General features: G+C 39.2%; 1 protein-coding gene across 1 annotated transcript; it reads left to right on the forward strand.

Moving 5' to 3' along the window:
* The first annotated feature begins 2,481 nt into the window (after nt 1-2,481).
* Nucleotides 2,482-14,448, forward strand: HDC (histidine decarboxylase). Its single transcript, XM_082769042.1, has 13 exons — nt 2,482-2,621; nt 3,036-3,191; nt 4,644-4,816; nt 5,378-5,491; nt 6,583-6,705; nt 7,569-7,703; nt 8,677-8,820; nt 9,055-9,121; nt 9,374-9,536; nt 9,637-9,727; nt 10,906-11,004; nt 11,693-11,794; nt 12,121-14,448. The coding sequence occupies exons 2-13, from the start codon at nt 3,164-3,166 to the stop codon at nt 12,880-12,882; spliced, it is 2,001 nt and encodes a 666-aa protein (XP_082625168.1). The 5' UTR covers nt 2,482-2,621; nt 3,036-3,163; the 3' UTR covers nt 12,883-14,448.
* The last annotated feature ends 6,106 nt before the right edge of the window (nt 14,449-20,554 follow it).

The raw sequence follows: 20,554 nt of genomic DNA on the forward strand, positions 1-20,554 counted from the left end.
GCAACACAGGGAGTGTTAAACAATTGGCCCAAGACCACATGAATCTGTGGTAGACCTGGGAATGGGTCTCAGGAGTTCCTGGCTTCTAGTCCTGTGCTTAGACTGAGCTGCCTTAAGATTGTTCAGTGCTGTGTTACATACATTTTGAACTACTGTGCAGATTCCTTTTTTGTAAGATAAAACTATTTGTGCTTTGCTTTGTTGTTCCATGTTTCACTGCTTTTATGGAATTGTTTATATAAACTTAAGCAAAAAGTCTAGTTTATCTATACTGTATACAGAAGAATTACCCTTAAAACTGTACTCTGGCCTACTTTTTCTATTTTACAATTAAATATCTTTTCCACATATATATAGTGTAGAATCGATTCCATTTCAATTGTTTTTATCTGCACTGGAAGGTCAAAACTGATGTGTGAGGCAGATGTGTCAGAAGAATATGAAAAAACAGTGTTAGGCTGAGAAAATCCCACAAAGGTAAGAGGGAAGAATGGACACAGAATCACATTATACAAAACAACATCAATCTTCCTCCTTCAAACTTGGATGTGAGCTTGTAGAATTGTTAGTTAGGAAAAAATCCTAATATTGATATAAAGTTGGCAAATATGATCCAAACTGGTAAAGTAGGACCTGAAAATAATCAAAAGATGATAGTAATGAAAATCTATGGTGCTGATTTTTAGATTATTTTCCGAGTATACAGTAGTACTCAGTTTGTCCTAGAACTTGAAGCAAGCCTTCTGCAGTGACTAATTGGAAACTTAGTGTATTTTAGGGTTTTCTTAAAAATCATCCATTATGTCACTAGCAAAAGCAGGAAAAAAATAGTCAAGTTAAATGTGCTGGTTAGGCATTTCTCCAACTGAATTATTCTGTGATCGAAATAACATTTGTGTCTTCACATCCCGCAAACTTAACAACACTTTAATCTGTGTGAACTCTTAATAACGATAAGAACTTCAGCGTTAGACTGAGTGGTGATAGTGGTAATGGTCATGTCCAAATGGAGAATTTCCCACGGACCTTTGTAGCAAACAATGAAGAGAACCTTTTCTGTTCGTTCTGCTTCCTGTGAGCAAATATTCTATTCCTCATGGTCTGTAACAAAATCATTCCAAGCGCAGGGTAGCTAAAACAAAAATACATTTATCTCTAGTAATATTTACCCTACCTGTAATGCGTTATTACCTATTTTGTTCTATTTCCAAACAGGACCTGCTGTTTGTTCTCTTCTGTACAGAACGAAAGACCAACCTGGTCAAACTATCAGCTTTGAGCAAAAGACGTAAGATATATGTCATGTGGTATATTTATTGTGCAGTTCAGCTCTGAAAGCATTGTTGAAATTATTGCTTCTTATTTGCTGTTCCAAACTGAAATCAAAAATGTAATTAGCTGCCAGCTTTCTTTGAACAGGCATGCTTCCTATTTAAAATAATGTATTAGTTGCTTGTAATGAGCTATAGTCAGAGTTTTTGAGAACTGAGTTCTTTTTGACTTGGTCAGGCCAGCCCCTTCTCACTTTATTTGTTCCCGTCTGATAGCATTTACAGTAAAGTCAAGAGAGGTTCCTAAATTCATAATAAGTACTGGGGGAATCTTGTTAACTTTTTCTTGATGTTTCCAGGGAAATGTGAGATAAAGCAAATGAATATGCATATGATATGTTGCTGTGTGCTCTTCTTGCACTCTTCTTTCACTGCCTTTTTTATCAATTTATTTTTTTATTTCATATATTAATCTGTGTGTGTATCAGAGTATCTTTGTATCTCTGAAACAGTTCTTTCTCAAATATCTAATCGCAGCAGAAACTAGGAATGGTTTTCACACTGTTCTGTAGAAAGTACACTGTGGAGGAAACAGTAGCTACTTTATTAGAATAATGTAAGAGTTCCAAATGCATTGTAGTACACGAGGCAGAAAGTCAAAGCTTCTCTGACAGCCAGTTTCCTTTTGTATCATGAGAACAGAGAAACTGCTGCAATGTACCAGACTAAGGGGCTGCCTAGCCTGGTATCCTGTTCCAACAGTGGCCTGCTGTGAGCAGGAGCTCCAGGAATAGCAAAAATAAAGCAAGCATATGTTATCTTACGTAACAATTTCTATTTCTGGTGTTTGGTCCATTTAGACCATTAAGATCTTTAAGTTCTACTTCTCTTTTCTCCCAGGACTGCTTGGTATCAGTGTAGAGTGAGTTCCTTCTTATGAAGACGGCTAGTGCTCAACATTGAATAGTATCAAAAGTTGTGCTGCCAACACAGGTCAGGATGTGTTTTCAGTCCCTAAAACTGGAACAAGGGGGGACTCTGTGGCCATTCTTCCAAACTGAGAACAATCCAGGTGGAGGACTTGGAGGAATTCTGGAAATATAAGGTCATATCCCAGTGCTTATGCGTATCATATGTGAGAGAAGCAAGCACAATGTGCAAAGGTGATGTGTTTTCCCAGCTCAGCAGTCTAAGGTGATACCAGTGGAGGAGTGTAACTGTGCAGTATAACCTGGTCTGATCTGGAAGGACAGAATTTCCATAAAGAGCATCACTGCTTTGTATTGCAGCTCTGGAACTGGTAACAACTGTATTGCCTTTCCTTCCATCAATGAGGGACTGATGAATTGGGTAAAACTCATTTCTAGATCTTTATTTTTTAAAAGTCCCCACTTAGAACTGCAATGTCAAATTTGTTACATACTGATCCCTTTGTTACAATGACTACTGCTAGTAATTTCAGTGTGCAAAAGTAATACAGCTGCTTTTATTTGTTTTTGGAAACTCTTGAGCTTCCTCTCCCGTGAGTCCCATGATAATACGTCTTGTATTTATGATGGATTAATGTGAGACTCCTGAAAGGTCCTTTCAAGATGGGAAAGACAGCCTCATTTTGGGGCAGAGCAGAGGCAGCTCATCTCAGAGATGTACTGTCTTACACATCAAAAGAGCAGAGATGAGAACATACAAGAGACTAAAAGCCCTCAACTGGGAGGAGTTAGATAAACACTCACCAATAACCTGCCTACGTTAAACCTTTTCCAGAATGCCTGAGTCTGAGATAACAAGAGCTATAAAGCGTGAGCAGCTAGCAGGGCACCAGACTGAACTGTCCACAGCTCACTGAAGGGTTGCGGGCCAAGTCTGAAGAGGTGCTTTTAGAAGGAATCAGTATGGAGCCTGAGGAGTACAGACGGAGAGGTGAGTGGTCCTCTGCTCTTGGAAGTAGGTAGCGTTTGCCCATGGTGAAGAACTGTTGGAGGGCTGTGAATGGTACCTAGAAATGATGGTGGGCTCTGTACTTTTTAACGGCACATGTCCTTGAGGCTTTAGATCTGCTGGGGTTGAGACAATAATATATCCCTGGGCTGAGTTTGATTTAATGGAGTTAGACTAAGTGGATGAGTTAGGCTTTTTGATCTCTCATTTAAAATACTGTGGGAAAGCTCCAAAGCTGATGCTGAATAAACATGTGAAGGGGCTATGTACCATGTCTCTTTCCTGGCTGATACCATGAAACTTTACTGGTGCAATTCTGGAGACAGGGAGCAAACTTTGGTCCCATGGCTGGAGAAAATTGCCTATTAAGTGGAGATTAGGCGTGGAGCTGTGTAGTTGTTTTCAGAGGACGTAAAAGGAGTTACATCTTAATACCAGGGAAGAATGAGGCATTATGACAATTCTTGTGAATGCAATTTCACTTCATCTGTAGGTAAGAAAATCTCTATGACCCCAGTAATCAAACAGACTGTAACTGTACCCATGATCATATTTTAAAGATATATTTGAGCTGTTGAGTAATGACAATGAAGTAACCCCAGGAATCTGTTTTGTCCCTATGAAACCTACTCTAGAAGCTGCGTCAGGCAGGTAAGGTGTAAAGGTTGACTAACTTTTCCTAGGTCATCTCGTCACAGAGACGGAGATTAATTCAGGTCTCCTGATTGCTGCCCAGTCTCTTCTGTAGAAGGATGTTCACTGAATAATCAGAAACCTTCAGAAGGTCATACAGTTCCCATGTGTGTGGGGTGTTATGTGTGTGTTCCCAGATAAGCAGGAGCATTAATTTGTGAGACTGGTTCATGATACAGTGAATTGTGACTAGTGCTATGGAATATGGCTGTATTTTCTTAAATGAGCGAAGTGATGAGTTTATTCTCAGGGAATGCTGACAAGTATTATTTTCGCTGATGATTCATATAGCCTTAAGCTAAGACTCAGAGGACTAGTCTGAATCAAATGTTGAACAGAAATTCATATTTATTTTTTGTAAATTCTGTATCTATTTTAAAATTGTTAATGGATGTGGTAAAATGGACTTTTTAATTCGGACTTCTCTGTAGCTGCCAGCTAGCAACATGAGATTTACATGAATTTCTTGTATGTTCCTGCTCCATTCTGATGTTCAGGTATGATAAGAACTAGAAGCAATGAGACTGATTAGTGTCTCATTGCTTCTGAATCTCCTGAAGTATTTGTGCATAGGATAAGTGGGGCTATGGGCCATTTGGTGTTTTAGTTCCCATGGCTATCCTGGGATCAGTATTTCAAGCCCTGCCAAATGCTAATGATGGATTGCATGAAGTGCTAGTCGTGCTAATTGGTTTACCTGCAGTCTAAACTCAAAGCAAAGCATTGGTTTGCTTCTTCCAGGGAAAGAGATGGTGGATTACATTTGCCAGTACCTGAGCAATGTGAGAGAGAGACGGGTGATTCCTGATGTACAGCCAGGTTACATGAGAGCTCAGTTGCCGGATTCTGCACCGATGGACCCAGACAGCTGGGACAACATCTTTGGAGATATAGAGAAGATTATTATGCCTGGGGTAAGAAATAAATTACAATTGTGACAGGAAAAAGTCACTAATACCTGAGGTAAACATCCACATCTGGGAATGCACAAGTTCTGCTGAACGTTTGTTTAGATACATGCTTACATTAGTGTCCAGCATACAAGTTCCTTCAGGAGCGGAGGGCTATATAATTATGAATTGCTGTGTATAGCTAAAGACAAGCTAATGAAACGAGCAAGAGCAACTAACACAGTTGATTTGGGGATTCCCCATATATGGATAAGTCTTTCAGACTTCGTGCAATAATTTTCAAAAGACCATTCTTTCCTGTTCAAAATCTTTGTCTGCCTGTTAAATTCAGATAAATGCTTTTGCTATAATTTGGAATTTATCTAGTAACGACACAGTGTTATCATTTGCTACTGCTGCACTCCTGTTGATATTATCTCTGTAGCTTTCTGCTAGCTGTTCTAGAATTGCACATATTATGCTGCTGTGATCCTTTCCCATCACTTAAAACAGATGCTAATCACTACATCTTGTACAGAATTTTGCCACATTTTCAGACTTAACTTCCAGATAATTTTGTTCTAGGTTGTCCATTGGCAAAGTCCGCACATGCATGCCTACTTTCCAGCTCTTACTTCTTGGCCTTCACTCCTCGGAGATATGTTGGCTGATGCAATTAACTGCTTGGGATTCACATGGGTAAACTACTCTTATTTTATTTTGTTACTTTAGATATCCTTCTTCTGTGTATGTTATGGAGGAATAGGTCATAGTCATTCTTTCTAGTTCTGTGCATCAATACAACTTTTTACTGTAAACCACTGTATTGTAAGCTGTTTGCATAATTGAAGAATGTCACCTGTAAAAGTATATAAATCATGTCTATAAAACCAAACATTACCTAGTAATCAGAGTTGAATGAAGAAAATACACCGCTAGAAAGGTATGTTTTCTAATTATTTGCATATCCAAACAGTTGGCGTTGCTTCCTGATGGTTTGTTTACTCCCGGTGCTAAAAATGTTGCACAAGCACTGCAGGCAGTAGAGAAGCAAGCACCCGTGACTGCAAGTTAGGCTGGGCTTCATTTCATTTCTCCTGATCATTTGAGAGAACACATTTACTATTCTTCTTTTAAAATAGATTGTTTGGCAGCTTGTCTCAGAATGTCTGAGTATTTTGTGTCCTCCTGCCACTACCTAACGTTACTTGGCTATGACTCTACAGACCTCAGTGGGATTCTGAAGCCAATGTCTTCTCCATTGGTGAAGGTTCCCAAATCTTTAGATGTACGTCTCCATGTTAAGAAGCAGTAGAAACTTGTAAACCTATAAGAATTTGTTTACAGTCTCCACATACATGTATCTGATTAGCTCATTGCATATACAGGATAGGAAGCTGAAGAGAACATTTTAAGGAGGTTGGTGAGAGTCTCTGTATTTCATATTGCAAGAAAGCAACTGGTAATAAGAGAATGAGCAAGGTACCTAAACTGCAATCTCATCATCAATGTCTGTATTAGAGAACTCACCAAACATAATTTTTATTATAATAGTGTTGCACTCTGCCAGTTATGAACCATAGCCTTATAGGGTTAGCTGTTTATATATGTAATGCTACAAAGTTTGTAATCTGCACCTTTGTTGGGTCTAGGTGAGATTTCTCCCAAGGCAAACGAGTGTTAATAGCTATTAATTAAAATGTGATATGTGGCATGCTCTCAAAGGGTTAAACTCCTATTGTATTTGCTAGGTGAATTTAGAATATCGTTCTCTTTGTTTGATTTTCTAGGCCTCCAGTCCAGCCTGTACAGAACTGGAAATGAATGTGATGGATTGGTTGGCTAAAATGCTGGGCCTTCCAGATAAATTCCTGCACCACCATCCTGACAGTGTGGGTGGAGGAGTATTACAGGTAAGGCAGATCAGAGGTGACCTCATCAACATTTCTGTGATCACTGGAGTAAATCTCCCTATATAGGTGATCATTTTCCTTGGGGCAAAATCCGCAAGATTTGCCATATAAGTCTTTATGGGGACAAATCTAGTCTTGATGTTTCCTTCCCAGATTTTAGGATTAAATTTAGATGGTTATGGAATAGGAATTACTATTGCTTTTAGTCCTTATTGCATTATGGACTAGGAGCAGGTACTTCTGTGGACTTACTAAAGGATAAATGAGATAATCAGATCTGGTTTCTTCAGTCTGTTTCACATCACTAGAGTATCCACCAAAGTTATTCTTGCACAGTTAGAGTAAGGGAAGACTTGTCACTGTCTTGCCAGCAAATAAAGACTGCTGGCAGAAGCACATAAATTGTTTTTCCTTCTTCTGATGTTGACTTTGTGCTTCTGGGAGTTGCAAGATCCAAGGTCTGAACCTTCTTTCATACAGCCTAAGCAAGTATTCCCTGGAATTAATGCTAAGGCTCTGTGTTGTTATAAGGAGCTTTGCTCAGGTTTGTAGTTTTTGTGGTAGATAGTACATTTTATCTATAGAAGAACAGAAGTAATTTATTTACTCAGTCCTGCACTGCAGTCCTCTACACTAAAAATATACAAAAATTTAAAAACTTTTTGTGTTGCTGGCCCAGAGAGCTGTTCATTAGCTAGTGAGTTCCTATTCCATCTGAGAAAAGCAGATGTGGAAATTTAAAAATAAAAAAAAAAAGGGTGGGGGGAGAGGTAGTTGAGAGCATTTCAGTGACTTCAGTAAACCCTTGACAAAACAGCAATAAAATACTGAAATGTTGCAGTAAATTAGCAATGTCTTTTCAGAGCACTGTGAGTGAATCAACGTTGGTTGCACTGCTGGCAGCAAGGAAAAACAAAATTCTGGAGATGAAGCTTTCTGAGCCAGACGCTGATGAGTCCTTGCTCAATTCTCGTCTCATCGCATATGCATCTGATCAAGTAGGTTACCAAAAAAAAAAAACAAAAAAACACAAACAAACAAACAACAAAACCAAACAAACCTCTTTTACTTTCATCTCACCCAGACCATACAGATGACAACGTGAACTTGCATTACTGTACCAAGAGAAACATACAAGTATGAACAAATCCCTCTAATGCTTTAACATTGTTTTCTGCAGATGGGGAAATGAAACTGGTGTGAGATGAGATTTTGCAGGGTCCTAGCAGTCCATAAGAGTCTTCTTTCCCGTTTCTCACAAATCCTTACTCCAGTAACGAAGTGTTGATCTTATGCTGCTACAGAGATTGTTTCTTAACAGCCTTCTTGGATTTGGAGACAGGCCCATTCAGATCCTCAGTGTTGCTCTTGATTGTTGTCTCTGCTCCAGGAGGCCTATCAACTTGTCCTTGGAGAAAATGCCTACACAGTGATGTGACTCTGCCTGCAAACCTGTTCTGTCCTTTGGCTCCTGAACTGAACAATCATACTCCCCTGTGAAAACAGCAGCAGGAGACATGCTCATGCTGGTTCTCCCTTCATATAACTAGAAAGGTTTTTGATTGTGAGGTGTTTAGGTCTATGCCAGCCCCAAACTAGGCACGCTTCAGGACTTTTGTCGTCAGATAGTAAGGAGGGAACATGTTAAGGTTGCATCATTTCTAGAAAGTCCTTTAAGATTTGAGTTTTGATAAATGGCCCTCCAAACACAAGTATGCCTCATTAGATTTTTAGAGACCAGAACCCTAATAAACAGATCATACATGTTCCTTAAAATTACAATGTATTATTTCATTTTGTTATTGACAAGGAAGAAACTTTCAGACTTAGACTTAGATTAGTCTGAATTATAACAAAAACTTTATCTATGCTTTTATTGTCTTTTAAAAAGCCATAATTTATCACAGTTTCTCAGCTTCAGAGCTTGCTTTCTTACTTTTTTTTTTTTTTTTTTTTTTTTTTTTAATAAAGGCACATTCTTCTGTAGAAAAGGCTGGCTTGATTTCTCTTGTGAAGATGAAATTTCTGCCTGTGGATGAGAACTTTTCCCTTAGAGGTGAAACTCTGAAAAAAGCCATTGCAGAAGACAGAAAGAAAGGCCTAGTGCCCATCTTTGTACGTTCAGCTTTCTGTTTGGGAGTATTAATATTCTTAAATGTCATCATAAGAAATGTCTTAGATATAAGTGTACTGTGTTAAAATACTTCAGTTGAAGATGAAAATGTATATGAGAATTTTGCATTTTATTGAACTCTCATTTTTACTACATTAATAGCCTCCCCGGTTTTAAAATGCTGCATCCATTTATTTTTAAAAAAATGTCATCTGAACAGTTTTGTTCTCTTCTAGGTTTGTGCAACTTTGGGTACAACTGGTGTCTGTGCTTTTGACAATCTCTCAGAACTGGGCCCAATTTGTAAGTGTCCTTTTCCCCCTGATTTTAAACTATGATAGCACAGAGAAGATAGTATGGCAATTTTTCACGTGAGAACCAAGGAGGGTAGAAACACTAACACGCTGAGTTTTTCAAATGTGTTTCAAAGATGAGTGGAGTCAGTACAAGTCTCTGAAGTGATTTCTATAAGATTTAGATTCAGATGCTAAAATACATTCCATTCCACTCTGATTCATTAGATGCCTTACCTAAGAACGATTTGATTTCTATCAGGTGATGCTGAGGGACTCTGGCTTCACATTGATGCTGCATATGCAGGAACAGCATTTGTGTGTCCTGAATTTCGATTATTCTTGGATGGAATTGAGTACGCAGATTCCTTTACTTTTAACCCTTCAAAATGGATGATGGTTCATTTTGACTGCACTGGATTTTGGTGAGTAAAGACAACACCAGAAGGATAACATGCAAATTGTAAAGTCTTTCTTTGCATGTTTTTTTTTTTTGCTAAATACAGTTCATTCTACAATTGATAGGGTTAAAGATAAATACAAGTTACATCAAACCTTCAGTGTTAACCCTGTCTACCTCAGACATCCCAATTCAGGAGCTGCTGTTGATTTTATGGTAAGTTGTTATTTGAGTTGATACTTTAAATTGCCTATAAAATGTTTAAATGTAGACTGTCAAATTACTGTGGAGTTAGTTTTAGGTGGCCTTTCTACTTAACAGCATAAAAACAATCATTCTGAGGTCTTAATGTAGCTTAGGTATTAAAACTTTGAAGTGGTTATGATAATTGGTTGTAAAATTGTTTTCATTTATAGAGATTGAAGTATTCAAGATTTTTACACAGATGGGGATCTAACCTAGCCCTTTTTTTTTTTCTTTTGTTAGAAGAGATTTTTATGTGCATTGTATTGTTAAAATAATTCTTACTGATGACATTTTGGGTGGTTTTCTTGTGTCTTTGATATGTGATAAAATAGAGAAACAATTAAGCAATTGAAACACCATGCTCTGAAACAACAGTAACATGAATTACATTTTTCTTCAGATTTATGTATTGATAGGAGAGCTGAGGCATTTCAATTCATAACCATTTTATAGCAGATTTCAGTACAGTAAAACAAAAGAATATTCAACTGCCAATTGTTTCAGCTATGATCTCAACCAAGCCCTGAAAAGATGATTGTTTTCTTGAAATCAATGATGCTTTTCACTAGAGGGAGTATGTGTAGAGAGGGAAAAAAAAAATCACCGAGTCCCTCTTGTGGTTGAATAGGATCCTGCATGTTACTGTGTAGCGCCTTATAAATGTACTCTTAAGGTTTGTCACCCTTCTCCATACAGTAGGTGTTGTTTTCTCTGGAAAGGTTTACTCTTATATGAATTCTTGTTGGCTTGGGAAAATGTTCAGCATGGCACTTCAATGTTCAGATTGCAGGAACCAAAGTCAGCACTCAATCCTGAAGTGTTAATGGACACATCTTAAGTTGATAACGCTCTGTAAGTGCAAACAGGAGTTGTTATATGCTGGTAACTAACTAAAATCCTAAACAACACCCCTCTGTTCCCTGGAACAGACAAAATCTTGTTTTTGCAAATAATTGAGAAATATGTAGACATAGCGTTTCCTTGATTGCTATTCGCTAGGCTTAGTTGGGTTTCAGTAACATGCAATTTGTTGTCTTGATGAAGATTTCTGACTTGAGTACAAGTCTGAAACAACAGACCTTGTAGTGTAAGGGTTCAGTCCTTTCTGTCGTTTTTGCCCTTATTGATATGCTGTTGTGTTTTCACAGCACTGGCAAATTCCATTGAGTCGTCGATTTCGTTCTTTGAAGCTGTGGTTTGTGATTCGTTCATTTGGGGTGAAAAAGCTTCAAGATCACATCCGGCATGTATGTACATTAACAGCGTGAGCATAAGTGTATTATGTTGATTTATCAGTAGCGGAGTTTATTAAATTCAGTCATGCAAAGTTGAGTAACAAACCCTCTGATGTACAAAGTTTGCCTGTGAACGCTAAACAAGTACTGATTTTACTCTTTAACTAATTTGTAAAGATTGACTGTGTGGACAAAACATTTCCTGTACCCTTCTTGGAAGCAATAGGCAACGGAAAGCAACTTGATAAGTCAATACCTTCTGCACATCATTGAGTAAGTTTGTAGAGGCTTTCCTTGAGGTAAAGTGGCAGCTGTTTTGGAGGCAGGCTGTGAAGGATGGCTGAACCCATTGCAGTGAAACTTCATAGGCTTAAGTCTTTGGAGTGTGTGTATCATATTGTGGATCAACGGTTGCTGCAAAAGGAATTTAATCTGAGAAAAGTAACGCTCAGTCTTCAAATCTCAAATGTCCTATATATAGCCCAGCTACTCTTGTACATTGTCAAGGGTTTGGACAAATAGACAGTCCTAAAAATTCTTAGCTTTGTTGTTGTTCTTAGCTTTGCTGCCACACATGGAAATGAATGGAGTGATCTGTTTTAATGAGGAGGGGTGTTTTTGTTTTTTTAACTACTTAGTTTAGTGTCTTACACTGTGTTTGTGACAAACCAATACATAACTATTTTTTTCTTAATTACAGGGTACTGAAACAGCCAAATTCTTTGAATCTTTGGTTGAAAGTGATCCACTCTTTGAAATTCCTGCCAAGAGACATCTTGGATTGGTTGTATTTCGTTTAAAGGTAAAAAAAAAAAATAATATCTATCTATCTATCTATCTATATATATATATACACACACACACATATATATATATGTGTGTGTATATATATATATATAAATATTTATTAATATATTAATATATATATATATTTTTTTTTCTTCACATATTTTTAGACTATTTCCATGTGTTATTTGACTACAGATGATTTCTCCAGAGGCATTAAGGACTACAAATAAACTTTACCAATTCTTATATGAATGCTGGAATTCTTACAAAGATGTTTGGATGTCACTGGAAATTGTAACAGTTGTACATTTTTCTTTTCCCTATGCATATTTAAAACAGGGTCCCAACTGGCTGACAGAAAAACTCCTGAAAGACCTAAGCAGTTCTGGCAAGCTCTTCCTTGTTCCAGCAACCATTCGTGACAAGTTCATCATTCGCTTTACTGTAACATCTCAGTTCACAACTAGGGAAGATATTCTGCAAGACTGGAACATCATTCAACATACCGCAGCCCAAATCATTAGTCAGCATTACGGGTTACACCACATCAGTTCTGGTGATGAGGCAAGAATCCCTAATATGGTAATGGAGCATAATTCTGATGTTATCAGTAATGCTTCTCAGCTGTATGTAGAGGAAGAAAAATATAAAACTCCTTCCAGAAAAATAGTAGTTCAACCTAAGAAAGTAGCAGTGAGTTACAATACATGTGTGATCAGTCAGCAAGTGAAAGGTCAAGGTGACCCTCTAGATGACTGTTTTCCAGAAGATGCGCAAGATGTTACCAAACATAAGTTAACCTCTTTCTTATTCAGTTATTTATCTGTTCAAGGCAAGAAAAAGACAGCACGTTCCCTTAGCTGCAACAGTGTCCCGGTGACTGATCTTCTTGAACAATGTAACCCCAAAGCAGCAGCCACTGACAAGAAAGAGTCTCATGCAAATGCTAGAATCCTTTCCAGGCTACCTGAAGAGGTGATGATGCTCAAAAAAAGTGCCTTCAAAAAATTAATTAAGTTCTACAGTGTCCCAAACTTTCCAGAGTGTAGCATCCAGTGTGGCCTTCAGCTGCCTTGTTGTCCTCTGCAAGCCATTGTTTAACAAGTAAAAGATTGGTGCTTAAGAGCTCCCCAGGTAGAAGGAGAACCAAAGTTTGCTTATTCATATGCAATACTACGTGTTATTTTGTTCAATATGTAAGCAGTGGTAATGACCACCAAGAAAATTCTTGTGCTTTTACTGGAGTAAAACCTTGTGTATTTATAGATTAAAATGTCAAATAAATCTTGTAGACATGTAACATTAAACTCTCTGGTTTGTAGACTATAGTAAAGAAAACACAAAATTCTGCTTTGTAAATTGTCCTTTACCAGGACTGAGAGCTGGTAAGCTAGAAACATTTTGACAGTGTATGTTGGCCTCAACAGGGTGTTAACAATTTAGTTCTCCTTGCACCATTGATTATTTTTTTAATGCATTAACTTGAACTCTGTAGGCTGCTGTGAGGATGTGTGTGTGCAGACAATGCCAACATCACTTCTGAATTGTGTAAAGAAGAGGATGTAACCTTTCTGAGAGATTTTACTCTACTAGAGCAATTTTCAGCTTTTGAGTTTAAAAACAGAGCAGCCCTGCCATTCCATCTGTGCTAATCAGTTAACAATGCATGTGAGGCTTTATGTAAACATGTTTCAAGAAAACAAGAATGGAATTGCCCTAAAACTGTGTTTGTGTCCATCTGATTAACTCTGAATTGTCCTAGTGCAGTCCATTTGAGAAACTAATTCAGGAAGGGGAGCACCTGCTTATATGTTTTTCCTAGTGTGAGTGTGTAACAGTCAATTGAGACTGAAGTACAGAAGTGGATAGGTCAGCAAAGTCACTTTTGTGAAGAGTGGAGATGTGGAGGATGGAAGGACCCTCAGAGCAGGCAGCTTAGAAAATATAAAACTCAAGAGGAAGGGAGCACAAAAATGGTAGCTAAGAAATGCAAAGGAGAGGAAAAGCCAGGCATGTGTAGTTGGAAAAGTTCTGCTTTATTAAGTCAATCTCATATTCATGTTTATTTCAAATACTGATATTTGCTAATATTTATAAATGAGATTTCTCAACACAGTTAGAATAACAGATCCTTCAAAACTTGATTATTATAAAACACGTATTTTTTGACATGCTCACAATTTGAAGTTACTTTTTTTTTTTTTTTTTTACTGAGTTATAAATGTCCTGAGTCATTTGTACTTAAAGATTGTCTTTGTCATCCAGAAAATACAGGCGATCTTTAATGATTGCTGGATTGAAACCCTCCTTCACTAGTCCTGCCTTATTCACTAGTTTCTGCAAGTTCAATGGCACTCTGCAAAACAAAATTACACTTCTACTTACCAACATCATTATATAATATGGAATTAGATTAAATTTTCTAGGTATAAAGAGAATCATATTAAAAAAAATAAATATACATGTAGAAATTGAAGCCTTACTAACCTTATGCAAAAAGGGAGCTTTCTGTTCCACTGCCTAGCCTAGGATGCTTGCTCAGAGATCTCCCTCACATGTCATGATCCAACAAAATCAAAATTACCACAAGTATCTGGTTTAAACCATGTTTTGCCTGTAAAATGTTTTCACGTGTGATTTCATCTATTGCCAATTAAAAGCAATTTGAACTACTGATGGAAGGTAATAAGGTTGTCATCCAAAGGGATGAGGTGGGCACAGAGATACATAGCTGGGCCAGCAGTGTCTCCAGCGATAACAGGGAGTAGACATCTGGTGATTGTACTGGTATAAATAGCAAAGCACCTCAGCTCAACTCCTGTGCCTTGTATGCGATCTGACAAGCACAAACACGGCTCCAATTATTCGTCAAGCCTCCCGGCCCCGCGCTGAGGGGAGGGCAGAAGGGCGCCAAACCGCGCCGGGCGCTGAGGAGAGGGCGGCCCAACGGCCGCGCCCGCCTCATGCCGCGCCTCCTGGCGGCCGTCGGTCCTCTCTCGGTCCCTGTGTGAGGCCGGGCGGGGCGTCTGTCCTCAGCGAGGGGGCTCCCTCAGCTCTGGGTGCCGCCTGCCTCAAGGCACAGCCCGGCAGCCTGTCCCCGTCGCACTGTGGTACCAGCAGGTGCTGACTGACCTGCACCGTCAGTCCTTCTCCTCAGGCTTCAGTGCCCTCGGATGAGGCTGGCATCTTCCCTTGCGAGTGAGACCAGTGCTGGTTCTGACGGCGGAATGCAGCCTGAGGGGGCTCAGACCAGCTGGAGCTTCAGCCTCCAGCCATCAGGGACACAGGCAGCCAAGCCTAGTCAGGGGTCCCAGCGAGAGAAATTCAGGATGAGGCAGACAAGCGGTGAGCTGCCTTGGAGAGCGGGTACCTCACGCTCCCTGCCTCTCGGGACGTACCAGCCCTCGTGCTCTTCCTCACTGGGGAGTAAATAGACTAAATAGGAGCTGAATCGGCTGAAAATGTGGGGGGTGATTTGTTTTATGTATTTTTTTTTTATTGTGTTGAAACAAATAAAAATGTTTATACATGTTTTAGATGCACAAAAGGGATTTACAGCTCCAGTCTTTCAGTCTTGCTCCTGCCCAAGGCTTGGAGAGACACTGGTTACTCTGACAGCCCTGAAGCAAGATTTTTGCCCTTCTGACAAGCCTGCAACCACGGCTTTTCTCAGTGAAGTTTAAGCAACTGTTGCTGTGAAGAAAGATTAATTCCTTCCTTCCTTCACCACCAAGTTTATTGCCTTCGCAGTCACAGTTTTCTGCTTTTCTGTGTAAAATCTGGTACTTCTTTACCCACAAGGCAGTAAATACGTCAGCATTACTAGGCACTATACTTCTTCAGTTCCTGTTATTTTCTCTGTTTACCAAGCCCTAGCTACCTATGTTTATACTGTTCCTTCTGTTACTTTTGATTTAATGCTAAGATTTGTTTTGCTCTCTAAAATTATGAGGCAAAGTCCTCTTAGGAATGAGTCTGTGCTGCACACACTGGGATGATCTGTTTTTTTCCAGCAATCCCAAGGGGTTGAGGTGTGTTAGTCCACTGTTAGATACAGTTTTGTGTGTTCAAGTATTTCTTATTAGCATAGCAATTTTAATAGGTAATTAACTGCTATTTCATATGTAATTTGAGGCTAATATATCATGAAATGTGCCACACACATGACTTGGGTTTTAAGTGTTTGGTGTTTTCCTGGTTTTTAAATATTTTTTGTGGGGGAATTGCTGTTCCAGGAATCTTAGTTTACCAGTCCAAGTATCAGTTTAGATACTGTTAGCCTAAAGACAAGAAGTGCTTTTTTGTTGACTTGTTTGCTAGTTTCATAGGTCAGTAAACCCTATTTAATAACCTCCCCACCCTTTTTTTTTCCAATTAGCTACTGCAAATCTAGACTTATTCTAGAAAGCTGATAGAGTCTCCTGTGACTAGTTAACACGTGTTTAGTGTTACAAGAAGCATGTGTGCCTGAGGCTGTGCCAGAAAGTGGTCAAGGGCCTCACCCACTGCAGGCAGTCAGCGGTGCTGGCTGTGCTGCCTGTTGCCCCTGGGTCAGGCGCTGCAGAAGGCCTCTTGGCAGTGTTTGATGCTGCCCAGGCACCTCTGCAGAGACCCCTCAGTCAGTCTGTGTGGAGACAAGAGGCTGCTTGCAGCTGATCACTGCAGCTTCAATGGGTGCTCTGTTAATGAGTTTTTGATTTCCCGTGTATGCTTCCCTCTGCAGTCTTGTTCTTTCCAGCTTTCATTCTTCTAATGTTTTGTGGAAGCCCTTGAAACACAGATATCCTTTCACAATATCTCCATGACGGCTGATTTTCATGGAACTTTCTTTTCTCTGCAACAATAGCCTCTATGGAATGGCATTTCAAGGTGCCAGCATAATTCAAAAGGAAATGTATTTCTTGTTATATAGTTATAATATTGTTCCAACATTATGAGTCTAATTAATCTACTTTTACCTAAATCTACCTAATCTACCTAATCTACTTTTGTTTTCAGCATAACATCCACTTACACTGGTGAATGTAGGTGTCCAGAGGTAGCAGATTAAAAAGGCAGGATGGCAGATTACTACCTATTGGTAAGTTGCTGTTTTTAATAAAAATAATAATAATGCTTAGTGATTACCAATGTTAGAGGACACTGGCTCGATTGTTTCCTTTGAAGTTACTGTCAAAATGCTCATCATCTTCGCTGAGGGTAATCATGTATCAGAACTTCTAAGGAGAAGATTATTCTATTTTCTATTGGATAGGTGGTTATTCTTGATGAGGTATGATTTTTTTGACTAGGAAGATATGAAATTGTTTTTCCTTCCAAGTACACGGGTGTTACATCTTTGGTATGTATTATTGTGATATAAGATAGGGGGTGACTTTACAGGGCTACAGATATTTTGGAATAAATCTTTGTTTAGAAATTAATGTTCTGAAATAAGTATATCTCGATGGAAAGTTGTTCTGGAATAGTTTTTTAGAAAGTAATTTCGGAGTAAATGTAAGAAATAAGCTGGGAAAGCCACAAACGTCAGCTGATCGCTTGCATTCAATTATTTAAAAATATACTAAGGTAGAGAAATAGATTGTTGATAAGTTTAAATATTAAGTTTCCTAGAATGAATCACAGAATCACAGAATTTTCTAGGTTGGAAGAGACCTCAAGGTCATCGAGTCCAACCTCCAACCTAACGCTAACAGCCCTCCACTAAACCATATCCCTAAGCTCTACATCTAAGCGAATGGCTGCAGAAATTAAGGGCTTTGAAGTTAAGAGCAGTGAATAATCTTTCATACAAAGTTTTCATGCTAGATTAATAAAAATTACACCTCTGCAGGTGACATACACAGTTAATGAAATATGAGAAAATAATTTTATATTGTTCATAAAGAATGTGCAAATATTTCAAAATGGAGGTTCCAAAATAATAATTTTATGAAGTATTACTAACCTGTTCCATTTCTTAGTGTCTGAACTTAATCTTGAGCTGGGTTCTTCCTTCTAGCCTCTGTCAATGACACACAAGCATACTGGAAGGGTTAGCCACTTAGTATTTTGGGGTGTACAAAGATCTTTGCTTATGTGGTGCTTTCTCCTGCTACTGTCGCAAGCAGTTTGTAGGTTCCCTTTGACTTTAACTATCAAACCTTAATTGCTCAACAGTTGATTATCCTCAGCTTTAGAAAATAGAAATGATATGTTTATTAGTAGAAAACATAGCTCAAGGAATTAGTTCATTACTCTCCTAATTTCTCAGTTTCTGTGCTCTACTCTCGTATTTGTTTTTTTAATACCTCTGTATTCAGTTCTTTGTACAGGGTTTGTTGATACAGTGCTTGTTTGCACTATCCATAGAACACTAAGGGAAAAAAAAGAAAGAAACAACAACAACAACAAAAAACCGTAGAGAATGCTACAGAGGTCCTGGGACTTGGGAAAGAGACTTCCACTCTGCAGGTTCAGGAACTCGTGGCTTTGGCGGGTTAGGCAGCAGGCAGGGGTATCTTGGTTTTGTCCACAAGATGTCACCAGATGGTAAAAAGTAGCTGGAACACTGTATTAAATTGGGATTCAAGATCACTGCCCTGCTAATTAAGGGACAGGAATCATGGGAAAGCCCAGCACGCTGTATGCACCAGGCTGCAGCTTTCCTTTATTTATTTATTTATTTATTTATTTATTTATTTATTTGGAGATGGGTTCGGAGTGGAAAACTTGTGGTTTGAGTGAGTCCGTGTAATAGGATAGCTGGGGTTTGTTCTTTTGTCTGCTTCACCTGACCCTCCCAATGGGATATTTTTCAGGACTGCTAAGCTGAAATCTATCTCAGTTTCCAAAATGCCTACCTGATACATGTTCAAATTCTCAGTTGCTTTTAAGGGTTTATTTGCAGTATTAGCTCAGTGTTTCTTTGAGGCTGCAATTCGATGAGACAGCTTGACCTGATCTAATTCATTGGTGCGGCTAAAAGGGGTGATTCTGTTTCCCTCTCATCCTTATGTGGCCTTCTACCTCTCCCTCCCTTATTGCAGTTCCAGTGCTCCTCTGACCCTTCAGTAACCAATTCAGCTCAGTAAACCAGCAGAATATATTTTGCTGGGTGAGTTCCCTGCTGACTCACAGAGTAGAATTGGCTCATCAAGGGTCATATTAGTACTAGGAACAATGAAAAGGAGGTAACGAGGAGACGATAAGCGGCAGCTTGATCTCCTTCCCTACATGCAGTGTCTCAAATTCTCCTTCTGTTCCCTTCCCTCTTCTATATGAGTTGCAAGGTGCAACTGATCCTATTAACCAGGAAAAAAAAATAAATAAATGCAACAACCAAGCTCATAGTATATGGAGAGATAAATCAGTGAACCTATCCATGGCAAAGTTCGAGCCATTCCGTTTTTGGCCTCGCAGCCTGGCAGAAGTTCAGGAGATGAGGGTCAGTGAAATACATGCGCTGGCACCACTTAAACTGTGCTAACATCAGCAGTTTATTGGTATTTTTCCAGATCTTTCCCCACTTCTGATGGATGATGCTTACAAATTTGTAATGCATCAGGATTTCTAGTAGATCAGCTAGGTGAGCTGAGTTGCTGGTCAGCACTGCAGCTAATTTGGTGCCTCTGTTCACTGAAATACTTTGCAATCACCAGTTTCCAAAAAGCTTTTCCAAGTGAGTGTATGTTGCAGGGTACCTTTGCTTTGTTGCACTGTCCCAAGTTTTTTTATGTTCCTTTGTGTTAACAAAATTACTATTAAAAGGTAAAGAAGGTGCAACCTGGCTGTGAATAAACATGGAATGACTCATTAGACAAAACCATATAGAGTGTCCAGATTTATGTGCCACACATAGATTTCTAACAGTATAAGCACAGCAGCTCTTGTTGGAGATGATCCTGCAGCAAAGCCAGAAGGCTTGTAGCACACATGTAGCACTCATGGCAGGCTATGAGTATCTGTCTTCCCAGAGGCCTGCATGGAAAACTGGAGCAGGAAGTGGAAGAAGAGAAAGGAACCTTTCATATGTTTTACCTCTCAGTCGGTAGAGCATGGGACTCTTAATCCCAGGGTCGTGGATTCGAGCCCCACGTTGGGCGCCAAAAAGACTGTCGTGGTTTAACCCGGCTGGCAGCTAAACACCACGCAGCCGTTCGCTCACCCTCCCCCCTCCCTCTCTGGGACGGGGGAGAGAAATGGAAAGTGAAGCTCGTGAGTTGAGATAAAGACAGTTTAATAAGACAGGAAAATAATAATAATAATAATAATAATAATACAACGATGATAATAGTACTACTACTAATAATATGTACAAACAAGTGATGCACAATGCAATTGCTCACCACCCGCTGACCGATGCCCAGCCTAACCCCGAGCAGTCCGGCCCCCTCCCCCCGGCTAGCCACCCCTATATATTGTTTAGCATGACGTCAGATGGTATGGAATACCCCTTTGGCTAGTTCGGGTCACCTGTCCTGGGTCTGTCCCCTCCCAGCTCTTACTGTACCCCCAGCCTGCCTGTTGGCAGGACAGAGCAAAAGTCTGAGGTGTCCTTGGCTTGGTATAAGCACTGCTCTGCAACAATTAAAACATCGGGGTGTTATCAGCACTCTTCTCATCCTAAGCCAAAACACAGCATTCCACCAGCTACTAGGAAGAAAATTAATTCTGTTCTAACTGAAACCAGGACACCTAGGTATATTGGATCTAAAAACTCTTAATGAAACTATCATTTCAAGAAATAGTCATTTCGCAACTAAGAACTTATTTTGGTAAGAAACTTTCCACC

Source organism: Aythya marila, assembly GCF_965140915.1.
Source record: "Aythya marila genome assembly, chromosome: 11".
NCBI lineage: Eukaryota > Metazoa > Chordata > Aves > Anseriformes > Anatidae > Aythya > Aythya marila.